Source organism: Pristiophorus japonicus, chromosome 8 (assembly GCF_044704955.1).
Source record: "Pristiophorus japonicus isolate sPriJap1 chromosome 8, sPriJap1.hap1, whole genome shotgun sequence".
Classification (NCBI taxonomy): domain Eukaryota; kingdom Metazoa; phylum Chordata; class Chondrichthyes; family Pristiophoridae; genus Pristiophorus; species Pristiophorus japonicus.
In genome coordinates, this window is record NC_091984.1 from 540,965 (window position 1) to 553,640 (window position 12,676).

General features: G+C 46.2%; 1 protein-coding gene across 1 annotated transcript in view; it reads right to left on the reverse strand.

Moving 5' to 3' along the window:
- LOC139268360 (atrial natriuretic peptide receptor 2-like) overlaps positions 1-212 on the reverse strand; it is a 148,890-nt gene extending 148,678 nt beyond the window's left edge. Inside the window, exon 1 of the mRNA XM_070886432.1 lies at positions 79-212. Coding sequence (XP_070742533.1) covers positions 79-212 — 134 coding nt within the window. The remainder of the gene's footprint in view (positions 1-78) is intronic.
- Between the last annotated feature and the right edge of the window lie 12,464 nt (positions 213-12,676).

Consider the following 12,676-nt stretch of genomic DNA (forward strand, 5'->3'; position numbering starts at 1 on the left):
CAGTGATCTTCTGGTTTACCTTTCCAGAAGAAGGTGTAACCTCCACCTTGTTCCTTGAGCTGGCCTTCCCCTGCTCACCGGGTCTCGCTTAGGGCAGCGATGTCTACGTCAAACCGCCTGAGTTCCCGGGCAACGATGGCGGTGTGGCGATCCGGCCTGTCGCTGTTGGGGTTGTCCATGAGGGTCCTGACGTTCCAGGTCCTGAACTTCATTACAATAGTGACTGCACATCAAAAGTACTACATTGGCTGTAATCAGCTTCAGGGGCATCCTGAGGCTTTGAAAGGCGCTATATAAATGCAAGTCTTTATTTCTTCTTTCTCTTTTAGATATTTTGCAAAATGCAGCATAGCGTTTCTGTCAAATTGTTTATCTTATTAAGCTGGCTTTAGTGGTGCGGGCACAATAACATTTGTTTTTCCACAGCTACCATCCTTCTGGAGTAGCATCTTTGATTCCCCCAGATTCCGAGCTCTAATGGGACAGTAATAATGTCCTTTGTGTCCTTTAAGCTTCTAAACAGGGAGTTGATGATTTGTGTCTTCTGCCATGACCTAGACAACAGCACCATAATTACTGAACGAACATAAGCTCATGAAATTGCTGCTCTCTGATAGATGTTCATTGTGCATCCTCATTAGTCACAGCTTATTGTTAGAAAGCTGAAACAAATCAAGCACTGACTCCTTCTGCTTCTTTTCTTTGGAGGGGCTGGTGGGGGAGGAGGCCACAGGATTTGTGAAAGTGAGTGTTGTGCTTGCCGCTGGGAGAGGAGTCCGGGGCTGGGCAATAGAAGTCTTTCCCACTTTCGACATCACTTCTCTGAGGTAAGTCGAGCAGTGGGCCAGACACATGGCTGAATTTTAAACAACACATTCATCGATCCCCAGGCCTCATCAGCAGCCTGCACCAGAAGGGAGTGCAAGTCCGAGATGGGGCTTTTGTCAAAAAGGGAAGGAAGACGTGCATTTCTATAGCGCCTCTCATGACCGCAGGATGTCCCAAAGCAGTTTACAGCCAATGAAGTACTTTTGAAGCATAGTCACTGTTGTAATGTGGGAAAGGCCCAGCCATGATGTTTACCAGTCATAAGAGGCCAGGTCACTAGCGGGGACATAGAGGCCCAGTCGTTTGCACACAAACAGAGGCTGAACTCCAGGACATAGTCAACATATTTACTGAGGTGTACGAAAGCTAGGGCCTTACACTAAACATTATTAAGACAAAGGTCCTCCACCAGCCTGTCCTCACCATACAGCACTGCCCCCCAGTCATCAAGATCCACAGCGTGACCCTGGACAACGTGGACCATTTCCCATACCTCGGGAGCCTCCTATCAACAAGAGCAGACATTGACGGCGCGATCCAACACCGTCTCCAGTGCACCAGTGCAGCCTTCGGCCGCCTGAGGAAAAGAGTGTTTGAAGACCAGGCCCTCAAAACTGCCACCAAGCTCATGGTCTACAGGGCTGTAGTAATACCCGCCTCCTGTATGGCTCAGAAACATGGACCATGTACAGTAGACACTTCAAGTCACTGGAGAAATATCACCAACGATGTCTCCGCAAGATCCTACAAATCCCCTGGGAGGACAGACGCACCGATGTTAGGTCCTCGACCAGGCTAACATCCCCAGCATTGAAGCACTGACCACACTTGATCAGCTCTGCTGAGCAGGCCACATTGTTCGCATGCCAGACATGAGACTCCCAAAGCAAGCGCTCTACTCGGAACTCCTTCATGACAAACGAGCCAAAGGAGGGCAGAGGAAACATTACAGGGACACCCTCAAAGCCTCCCTGATAAAGTGCAACATCCCCACTGACACTTGGGAGTCCCTGGCCAAAAACCGCCCTAAGCGGAGGAAGTGCATCCGGGAGGGTGCTGAGCACCTCGAGTCTCGTTGCCGAGAGCATGCAGAAACCAAGCGCAGGCAGCGGAAGGAGCGTGCGGCAAACCACCCCTTCCCCTCAACGACTTTGTTCCACCTGTGACAGGGACTGTGGTTTGCATATTGGATTGTTCAGTCACCTAAGAACTCAGAACTAAGAGTGGAAGCAAGTCTTCCTCGATTCCGAGGGACTGCCTATGATGATGATGTAGGAAAGACAGCAGACAATTTGCACACACACAAGGCCTCACAAACAGCAATGTGATAATGGCCGGATAGTCTGTTGTACTGATGTTGATTGAGGGATAAATATTGGCCAGGACACCGGGAGAATTTCCCAGCTTCTCGAAATAGCTCCATGGTATATTTTACGTCCACCTGAGAGAGTAGAGGGGGCCTTGATTTAATATCTCATCTGAAATTCTCTGACCTTGTTCATCATTTATGGGGGACCTTATAAAGGCCTTTTGAAAATCTAGATACATTACATCTACTGCATTACCCTTGTCTACTCGCTCTGTTACCTCATCAAAAAATTCAGTGAGGTTGGTCAAGCAAGACTTTCCCTTTTGCAATCCATGCTGACTATTCATTATTATATTTTTGGTTTCTAGATGTTCTTCTATTTTCTCCTTTAGTAGGGTTTCCATTATTTTTCCTGCCACCGATGTTAAGCTGACTGGTCTGTAATTCCCTGGACATGTTCTAACCCCCTTATCAAATATAGGTATTGCGTTAGCTATCCACCAGTCCTCTGGCACTACACCTTTTTCTAATGAATTATTAAATATGTGTAGTAATGCCCTAGATTAGTTTCAAATGCATGGATGCAATCCATCTGGACCAGAGATTTTATTCTCTTTGAGTTTGATTAGTTTATTTAATATGTCCTCTCTTTTTATTTTAAATGCACTTATCTCATTACTAATCTCATCATCCAATGTCAAGTCCACATGTTCTATCTCCCTGGTAAATACTGAAGCAAAATAATTAGTTAATAGTTCTGCCATCTCTCGATCGTTACCTGTGGCATTATCCTGTCTATCCCTTAATGGTCCTATTCCCATCCCAACCTTCCTTTTTTATTGATGTGCCTGTAAAATATTTTATTTTATGCTCCTTGATCATTTAATTTCATAGTTCCTCTTGGCCTTCCTAATTCTTTTTTTGACTTCTCTCTTAATCTTTTCATATTCTCCCGTATCATGCATTAGTATAGTATTAGGCAGTCCCTCGTATCAAGGATGACTTGCTTCCACGCCGAAAAGGGATGAGTTCACAGGTGTTTCAATGAGGGACCTAATATTCCAGATCCCGAACTACATCCTGAAGGGTGGAAGATGCCTGTGTGTGGATTTTTTTAACGTGGGGTGACTGTTGCACACCAGTCACCACACGGGCTTGACAGAGCGAGGTCTTGGTCCAGTGGCAAGGGTTAACCAGGACGACTGGAGACCAGCTCTGCTGCACGGACCTAGTGCGCTCACATATCGCAGTGTGGGCTGGTCCGTGCTGCCCCTGGGCCCTCGCCTCTTCAGGGCCCCAATCACGATGCTCCTGTGCCCCGATCTCTCACCGCTCCTCCGCCCCGATCAAAAATGGAGCAGTCAGAAACAGGACATCAATTAGTCTCTTCTTATCTTGGAGACATCAAATATCAACACTGTTATTTGAAATATCAAAATATTAAATTCCAGCCTAGTTGAAGGGTTATTAACATCAGCAGAAACAAACATGCACTCCCCTGCTGTCTATGTACTTAATGTACGCCTCTTTCCTTACCCTTAATTGTTCCCTTATGGCTTTATTCATCCATGGAGTCTCATTAATGTCTAGTTTGTTCTTTCCTTTTAGCGGAATATATTGTTCCTGCATTCTGTGAACATCATTTTAAATATTTCCTATTGCTGTTCTACATCGTTTTTTGCTAATATAGTTGCCCAAACTCAGAAAAATCAGCTTTTTTCCAATCTGTTACCCTGTTTTTTGTGATACTTACATCTTTCTCAATTATCATTTTAAAGCGTATTATATTATGGTCACTATTGCCTAGATGTTACTCTACTTTCATTTTCTTATCTGCTCTGGTTCATGCCCCATTACTAGATCCAATAGCGAAGCCTCCCTTGTTGGGCTTTTTACATATTGAGTTAGAAAGGAGTCCTGTACACATTGTAGGAACTCTATTCCCTTATCCCCTTTACTTACCTCTTCTGTCCAATTAATATCGGGGTAGTTGAAATCCCCCATGATTATTATTCTATGTTTTTTACTCATCTACCTAATTTGTCTGCATATTTATTCTGTGCAATGCCGACTCAACTTCAACAGTGAACATGGACCTTTGCAGGGAGTTTAGTGTTGGGTCCTGACCACACCAGGTAAATCCAGCAAGCAAGCAGACTGACAGAGGCATTGTCAGCATCTCTTAAAGGGTCACACATCTTTCAGGTAAGTTTGCATTTAATCTTTTGGACTGTTTTAAAAAAAAATGTTATTGAGGTAGTGGCTTGCTGCAATAGATGTAAAGGGGTATTTGGGAGTGTGCAGGGAGTGCTGCTGGACCCTTGCAAGGCCTCAGATGGTAAAGGAAGGCCTCTGGGCACTAAAAGTCCCGACCCCGGAAGGATACCGCCCCCAATCAGGGCACGGGGCAATTTTGCCCCCATGTCTCAGGTCATGATGCTGCCTGACCTACTGAGTATTTCTAGCAGTTTATGCTGTCATTTCAAATTTACAGCATCCTCTTACAGAGGGAAGAGTGAGACACAGGGGAGGAGGACACAGAAGAGGAAAAAACCAAAGAGGAGGCAGCAGAAGAGGAGGAACCAGACAGAAAGATGCAACCAAGAGAGTCCCTTTCTGGCCGGGATATCCGGGATGGAATCATTCGCCTGCGGTCCCAGTGATCACAACCACAATTCTCCTTTCCACATTAGTCCCACACCTTCCCTTCTCTCGGTTACTGACCATCACAGTGTCCTCTTGGCCACAATGCTGAAATAAAAGCTGCCACAAAGAAAACTTTTCAAACCAACTTTATACATCTATCCATCCAATATGACATCAAGAAATCGACTTATCACTCTTAGTGAATGTCTTGTGTGTGCCATTGCCTATCCTACTGATGTCACGCAGTGCTACCCCAATGGCTGCAGCAAGGCTGCTGGGAGGCTGCTGACTTTCAGTGGGGGACACTGCAGATGGCCTTGCTGGTCGATCTCGAGGAGCTGGTGGCTGGGAGTGTCAAATCGAGTGACCATGTTTCTTCTTGCTCTTCTTCTTGGACAACCATTGGGTGGGCAGTCGGCATTTCTTGGGAAGGCACAAGGTTGTGGCGGGAAAGCAAGAGGTGCGTGCGAGAAGGAGGATAACATACGAGGATACCAGTATCTTGTGTCCTTTCTATCCCGCCGCTGACCGAGGGCTCAGCCATGCCCCCTCCAAAGATTGGCCAGCACCGTCGCCTCTAAGGGATTGAGGTGATGCTAGGATTGGGAGATGTGCCTTGTGATTGGTGCAGATTGTTGGCAGGTGAGTGATTGGCAGGGGGTGGGGTGCGGAGGAGTCGTGCACTGAGCAGGGTGTGAGGCGAGTGGTGCAGTTGGTAGGAGACGGCTTTTGAAGATGCATTCACTGACCTTGACCAGTGGTCTGAGGGTGTGAAGCTTCTTTGGGCACAGGAGCCGGGTGCTGGGGACGAGACTGCTGGCAGTGACAGGCTTGGTGATGTACCCCCACATTGTTCTTTCTGGAGGGCCTCCCGGTCCCTGTGGGTAGAGGGCCAGTCTTGCTGTGTTGAACCCCTGCACAGAGCTGGAGTGCTGTGTGTGAGACCCTTGGTGCCCCCTCCCTGGCTTGCTGGGCCATTTGTGTTGGTGCAGAAGCAGTTTGCCCGTTATTGGAGGTGCGGAATGAAATTTAGCTTTAAGTGCTGAAGACTCTCATTAACTTTTTAATGTTAATTTGTTTTTAAAAGGTGGTACGGGCTGAAAACTGCATTTTTTCCACTTAATTTTAACTTTTGTTGGTTCAGAAGGTATTAATTTCTCACAATGCCAATTGAACTTCATTGCTTCGTTTCCAGAGGCTATTGGAACCTGTAGCGCGGTTCCTGGACGGGAATTTCGCCTCCCATGCCTGCACTAACACCACCAGGAGGGCATTACACAGTAAATCAGCACTGGGCTGACTTTAGCCCCAGCCCGAACTTTTCTCTGGTAGGGCTTAGGCGGTTAACCCCAGGCCATGAATTTCTAGACCTATGATTCTATTCTATCAAAGCCGTTTCTTAAATGAATCCAGTGTTCTGGCCAAATCCACTCTTACAGGTGAACAATTACAATACTGATCACCTTCACATAAAGAAATATGTTGTGTGTGCTGCCCTGAATTTGACCTTCACAACTCTGAATGGTATCCTCCTACTCTGCCTCCGTGACATGTCCACTTTCTCTCTCCCATTAAGTAGTCTCTCTATCTCTTATATAATGTCCCTTGTGATTTGTCTCTGTGAGGCTGAAGAGCCTGAGCTCATTAAATAATTTCTGGTAATAAGCTCTTCCTTCTGATACTTAGGGAGCTGAAAAGCCCTCATAAAAATTGTTCTGATTTCTCTCTGGGCTCACAGATTGAAAATTACTATTCCAACTCGCCGTGTCAGCCAGTCTTAATCCAAAGCCGCTGTCAAACTACAAAAGCCAGATCTTAATTGACACACAAATTGTGTTCAAACGACCAGACCACGAAATCACACAGAGGGACACAAATCATCTTTAGCAGAAAGCCAGTTTTCAGACTAAACTTTCAGAACGCGCTATTAAAAATAACAAAGCTACGAATCAGAACTGTCAGTAAAAGTCCGACTGTACACTTTGAAACAGATCGAAGAATGGACAGCTCAAGTTTTCTCTGCTCACCGATTACACTAACAAAATAACGGCCCAGATTTTGCTGATAAAATGTCGGCATCTGACCGACACCCGGCGTTATTAATGAACAAATCGGCCGGCAGCTTGTAGCGAGGAAGAAACACTCCGTGAATTCCGAATCACCGCAAGTTGCTGGCCGATTTGTGCTGCCCCAGCATCAGCTTCATGAAAGCCCCATCTGGCCCTCCACCTCCCCGTGAGTTTCACCAAGTTGCTGCCTTTACAGTTAATTGTCCATTAAACTGGCGGCTGAAAGTCAAGTCTAGTAATTAACAGCGCAAGCACCTTTTCAACGACGGGACAAGTGTTAATGTCTGCCAATCAACCGTTCTTGCCTAGAAATGAACAATTACAGATGTGGAGTCTCGTTCCATCAGGTTGTGACATTTTTAGATTTAAAAAATGGCAAACTTTCATTTTTTCCTTTCTTTTTTTTCTCTGTTAATGCAATCTTTCTTTCCCTCTCTTTATTTATCTTTCTGCTCCAGATTTGACATTGAATTCACCCACTGACTTCACCCTCCTTCTCCGCCGTTCCTCTGTTTATTTCTCAAACCTTTAATCTCAGTGGTTAAGGAGACAGACTGTGAGTCCGTCGCTCACCGAGGTCCCAGATGTCCTCGACCTGCCGTTGTCAGCTCACACTGCCAGCAACTTTGTGGGCAAAATTGTTTAACACCTAACAATGCACGAACAAGTCTACTCATCGATGCCCCACTCCAGCAAACTCTGGGCCAATGTTCGAGTGGTTTAACTTCGGTTAAGTTTGGCATCACTGATATCACCTGTGGCAGTGTGGTACATGCTGATCTGATTGGAGTGCTCTCCCATGGGCGAGGTACCTGACTCAATGTACCATGGGGAGGGAGAAATAGAGCAGGATTCATATAGCACCTTTCACAACCACTGGACGTCCCAAAACACTTCGCAGCCTGTGAAGTACCTTTTGTAACGTAGTCACTGTTGTAATGTGGGAAACGCAGCAGGCAATTTTCACACAGCAAGCTCCCACACACAGCAATGTGATAATGACCAGATCATCTGTTTTGGTGATGTTGGTTGAGGGATAAATATTGGCCCCAGGACACTGGGGATAACTCCCCTGCTCATCTTCGAAATAGTGCCGTGGGATCTTTTACATTCGCCTGAGAGAGCAGACGGGGCCTCGATTTAACGTCTCATCCAAAAGACGGCACCTCTGACAGTGCGGCGCTCCCTCAGTACTGCACTGGGAGTGTCAGCCTTGACTTTTGCGCTCAACTCCCTGGAGTGGGACTTGAACCCACAACCTTTTGCCTCGGAGGTGAGAGTGCTGTCCACTGAACCACAGCTGATCCTCCATCAATAACAGGCCAGCGCAAACCTATTCCAGTGGGTTCACAAACAGAGAGAGCTGTATCTGACTGTAAGAAATACACACACATACAGCTCATCTAACTGCAATGGAATAAGAACATAAGAACATAAGAATTAGGAACAGGAGTAGGCCATCTAGCCCCTCGAGCCTGCTCCGCCATTCAACAAGATCATGGCTGATCTGGCCGTGGACTCAGCTCCACTTACCCGCCCGCTCCCCGTAACCCTTAATTCCCTTATTGGTTAAAAATCTATCTATCTGTGATTTGAATACATTCAATGAGCTAGCCTCAACTGCTACTTGGGCAGAGAATTCCACAGATTCACAACCCTCTGGGAGAAGAAATTCCTTCTCAACTCAGTTTTAAATTGGCTCCCCCGTATTTTGAGACTGTGCCCCCTAGTTCTAGTCTCCCCGACCAGTGGAAACAACCTCTCTGCCTCTACCTTGTCTATCCCTTTCATTATTTTAAATGTTTCTATAAGATCACCCCTCATCCTTCTAAACTCCAACGAGTAAAGACCCAGTCTACTCAATCTATCATCATAAGGTAACCCCCTCATCTCCAGGATCAGCCTAGTGAATCGTCTCTGTACCCCCTCCAAAGCCAGTATATCCTTCCTTAAGTAAGGTGACCAAAACTGCACGCAGTACTCCAGGTGCGGCCTCACCAATACCCTATACAGTTGCAGCAGGACCTCCCTGCTTTTGTACTCCATCCCTCTCACAATGAAGGCCAACATTCCATTCGCCTTCCTGATTACCTGCTGCACCTGCAAACTAACTTTTTGGGATTCATGCACAAGGACCCCCAGGTCCCTCTGCACCGCAGCATGTTGTAATTTCTCCCCATTCAAATAATATTCCCTTTTACTGTTTTTTTTCCCAAGGTGGATGACCTCACACTTTCCGACATTGTATTCCATCTGCCAAACCTTAGCCCATTCGCTTAACCTATCTAAATCTCTTTGCAGCCTCTCTGTGTCCTCTACACAACCCACTTTCCCACTAATCTTTGTGTCATCTGCAAATTTTGTTACACTACACTCTGTCCCCTCTTCCAGGTCATCTATGTATATTGTAAACAGTTGTGGTCCCAGCACCGATCCCTGTGACACACCACTAACCACCGATTTCCAACCGGAAAAGGACCCATTTATCCCGACTCTCTGCTTTCTGTTAGCCAGCCAATTCTCTATCCATGCCAATACATTTCCTCTGACTCCGCGTACCTCTATCTTCTGCAGTAACCTTTTGTGTGCCACCTTATCGAATGCCTTTTGGAAATCTAAATACACCACATCCATCGGTACACCTCTATCCACCATGCTCGTTATATCCTCAAAGAATTCCAGTAAATTAGTTAAACATGATTTCCCCTTCATGAATCCATGCTGCGTCTGCTTGATTGCACTATTCCTATCTAGATGTCCCGCTATTTCTTCCTTAATGATAGTTTCAAGCATTTTCCCCACTACAGATGTTAAACTAACCGGCCTATAGTTACCTGCCTTTTGCCTGCCCCCTTTTTTAAACAAAGGCGTTACATTAGCTGCTTTCCAATCCGCTGGTACCTCCCCAGAGTACAGAGAATTTTGGTAGATTATAACAAATGCATCTGCTATAACTTCCGCCATCTCTTTTAATACCCTGGGATGCATTTCATCGGGAATTCCTATAATTACCTGCATAACTGGTTTACCTATTTTATTGTAGGATTTAACCGAGGTATTCAATCTCACAATGGGTTTCGATAGAGTAAATAAGGAAAGAATATTTCCAGTGGCAGAGTTTAGAAGAATGAGAGGGGATCGCATTGAAAGGTATAAAATTCTGACGGGGTTGGACAGACTGGATGCGGGGAGGATGTTTCCCCGGGGAGGGCTGGGAAGTCTAGAACAAGGGGTCACAGTCTCAGGATACGGGGTAGGAAATTTAGGACCGAGATGAGGAGAAATGTTTTCACTCAGAAGGTGGTGAACCTGTGGAATTCTCTACCACAGAAGGCTGTGGAGGCCAAGTCACTGAATATATTTAAGAGGGAGATAGATCGATTTCTAGACACAAAAGACATCAAGGGGTATGGGGAGAAAGCGGGAATATGGTGAGCTAGAGGATCAGCCATGATCATATCGAATGGTGGTGCAGGCTCGAAGGGCAGAATGGCCTACTCCTGCTCCTATTTTCTATGTTTGTATGTAACTAGATTTAAGATAATTGACCAAAGACCCAGAGGTGAGATAAAGAGACATGTTTTCACAGTGAGAGTTTTTATGATCTGGAGCGCGCTGCCTGAAAGGGTCGTGGAAGTTGCTTTTAAACGGGAATTGGATAAACACTGGAAGGGGAAAGATTTGCCGGGCTGTGGGGAAAGAGCGGGGAGTGGGACTGATTGGATCGCTCTGTCACAGAGCCGGCACAGGCTCGATGGGCCCAATGGCGTCTTGCTGAGCTGTATCATTCTATAATTCTGTAATGGAATGAGAAATTAGTTCAAATGCTATACTTACATTAGGTCCGTTTTAACCCAATTTCCACACCTTTCAAAGTGGAATCAAAAAATGAACAACACATTATTTACAGAAGCAGTCTTATAAATGGATTTTATTTAAATTTAAAAAAAAATGATTACAGCAAGGTAAACATTCCAAGGCATCACTAAAAACCTGTCTGGGTACTCGGTGACTAACGGAGATCGCAGAGACAGCTCGTGACTGACCTGTGTCAGTACACTTAAAGCATTGTGTATATAGGCCCCAAGTTTCCACACACGGTGAAAAAGGCGCCCCTCAGAGCTGGGCGCCTGTTTTTCGCGCCGAAACTGTTCTACATGACTAGAACGGCAGAAAACTTAAATGTGGAGAATTCCGATTTCTAAGATACTCCGTTCTACACCAGTTGCTCCTAAAAATCAGGAGCAAATCATGTGGAAACTTGGGGCCATTATGGGGGAATGGGACCGAGGTGTTCTGTGACCAAGGTAGTCCATCTCTCTGCCTCTCCATGTGTAGCTTCCCTTAAATGCGTAGTCCACACAGTTTATACAATAACATGAATTACGAGCGAGAACTTCAGTAACAAATCTACTAGCTAGGTTACATTAGTCAGCATGTCTCCATCAGTCGTGTGGAGAGACTGCAGAAACTGGGATTGTTCTGCTTAGAGCAGAGATGGTCAAGGGGAGATTTTAAAGACCTGTTCAGGGTTTGATTGAGTCGAAAGGGGAAACTGTTTCCTGTGGCAGGGTCACAATCCAGAGGACACAGATTTCGGATAAGCAAGGGTTGTGGAAACAGCTTTAATAGTGGCTTTCATAGTCCACAAGTTCCTACAAATACCCTGGGAGGACAGACACACCAACATCAGTGGGCTCATCCAGGCTAACATAGAAACATAGAAAATAGGTGCAGCAGTAGGCCGTTCGTCCCTTCGAGCCTGCACCGCCATTCAATAAGATCATGGCTGATCAGTCCCTCAGTACCCCTTTCCTATGCTTTTGGGGAAAGCTTAGATTTCCCCATTTAATCGGAATCGGACTTATCTCCGGTGCGTTAAGAATTCCTTCCACTAGCTTGGGGCCTTGGTGCCAGGAACAAATAGTCGTGTGCACGCGCAAGGCCAGTTGGTCTGTGTTAGAATCGCCCCGCCCCATCCCACCGAGAGAATGAACGCACTTACTCTGACATGGTCAATAGGGCTTTGACGACTATTGGCGAATGAGACATAAAGGCTCTTAAAACTTTTTTTAATTGAAATTTGATGGGATGACACATTCATTCCTGCTCTACATGGACTTTTATGAGATACACGGGATACACGGCACAGAAACAGGCCGTTCGGCCCAACCAGTCCATGCCGGCGTTTATGCTCCACTCGAGCCTCCTCCCGTCTTTCCTCATCTAACTCTATCAGCATAATCCTCTATTCCCTTCTCCCTCACGTGTTTATCCAGCCCCCCCTTAAATGCATCGATACTATTCGCCTCAACCCCTCCCTGTGGCAGCGAGTTCCACATTCTCACCACCCACTGGGTAAAGAGGTTTCTTCTGAATTCCCTGTTTGGTTTCTTGGTGACGACCGTATATTGATGACCTTGAGTATATGCACAACGGAAATGTCCCAACTTATTGAAGTGATCAGTGCATTAACCACGGGCGAGCACCCGCAAAGGTTACAGCGCAGCGTAAGTTATAAAACAGCTGGCGGTGTCTGTACATCTGGAACCAAACAGATTCCTAGTCGCTCCCCCTCACACACATCTGTCCTCTGGCACTGGCAAATAACAATGGCAATCATTTGTTTTAAATTACTCTCGAGTTTCGACTTTCCAAGAAAGGGCAGCAGTCTCTGACAGTAAAAGGCAATGATCCACATCAATCCAGCTGCCTCTTTTCAATATCGCGAGAGTTTCTGCCCCAACAGAAGGAGGCCATTCGGCCCGTCAAGCCCGTGCCGGCTCTCTGCAAGAGCCCCTCAGCCAGTCCCACTCCCCCGCCC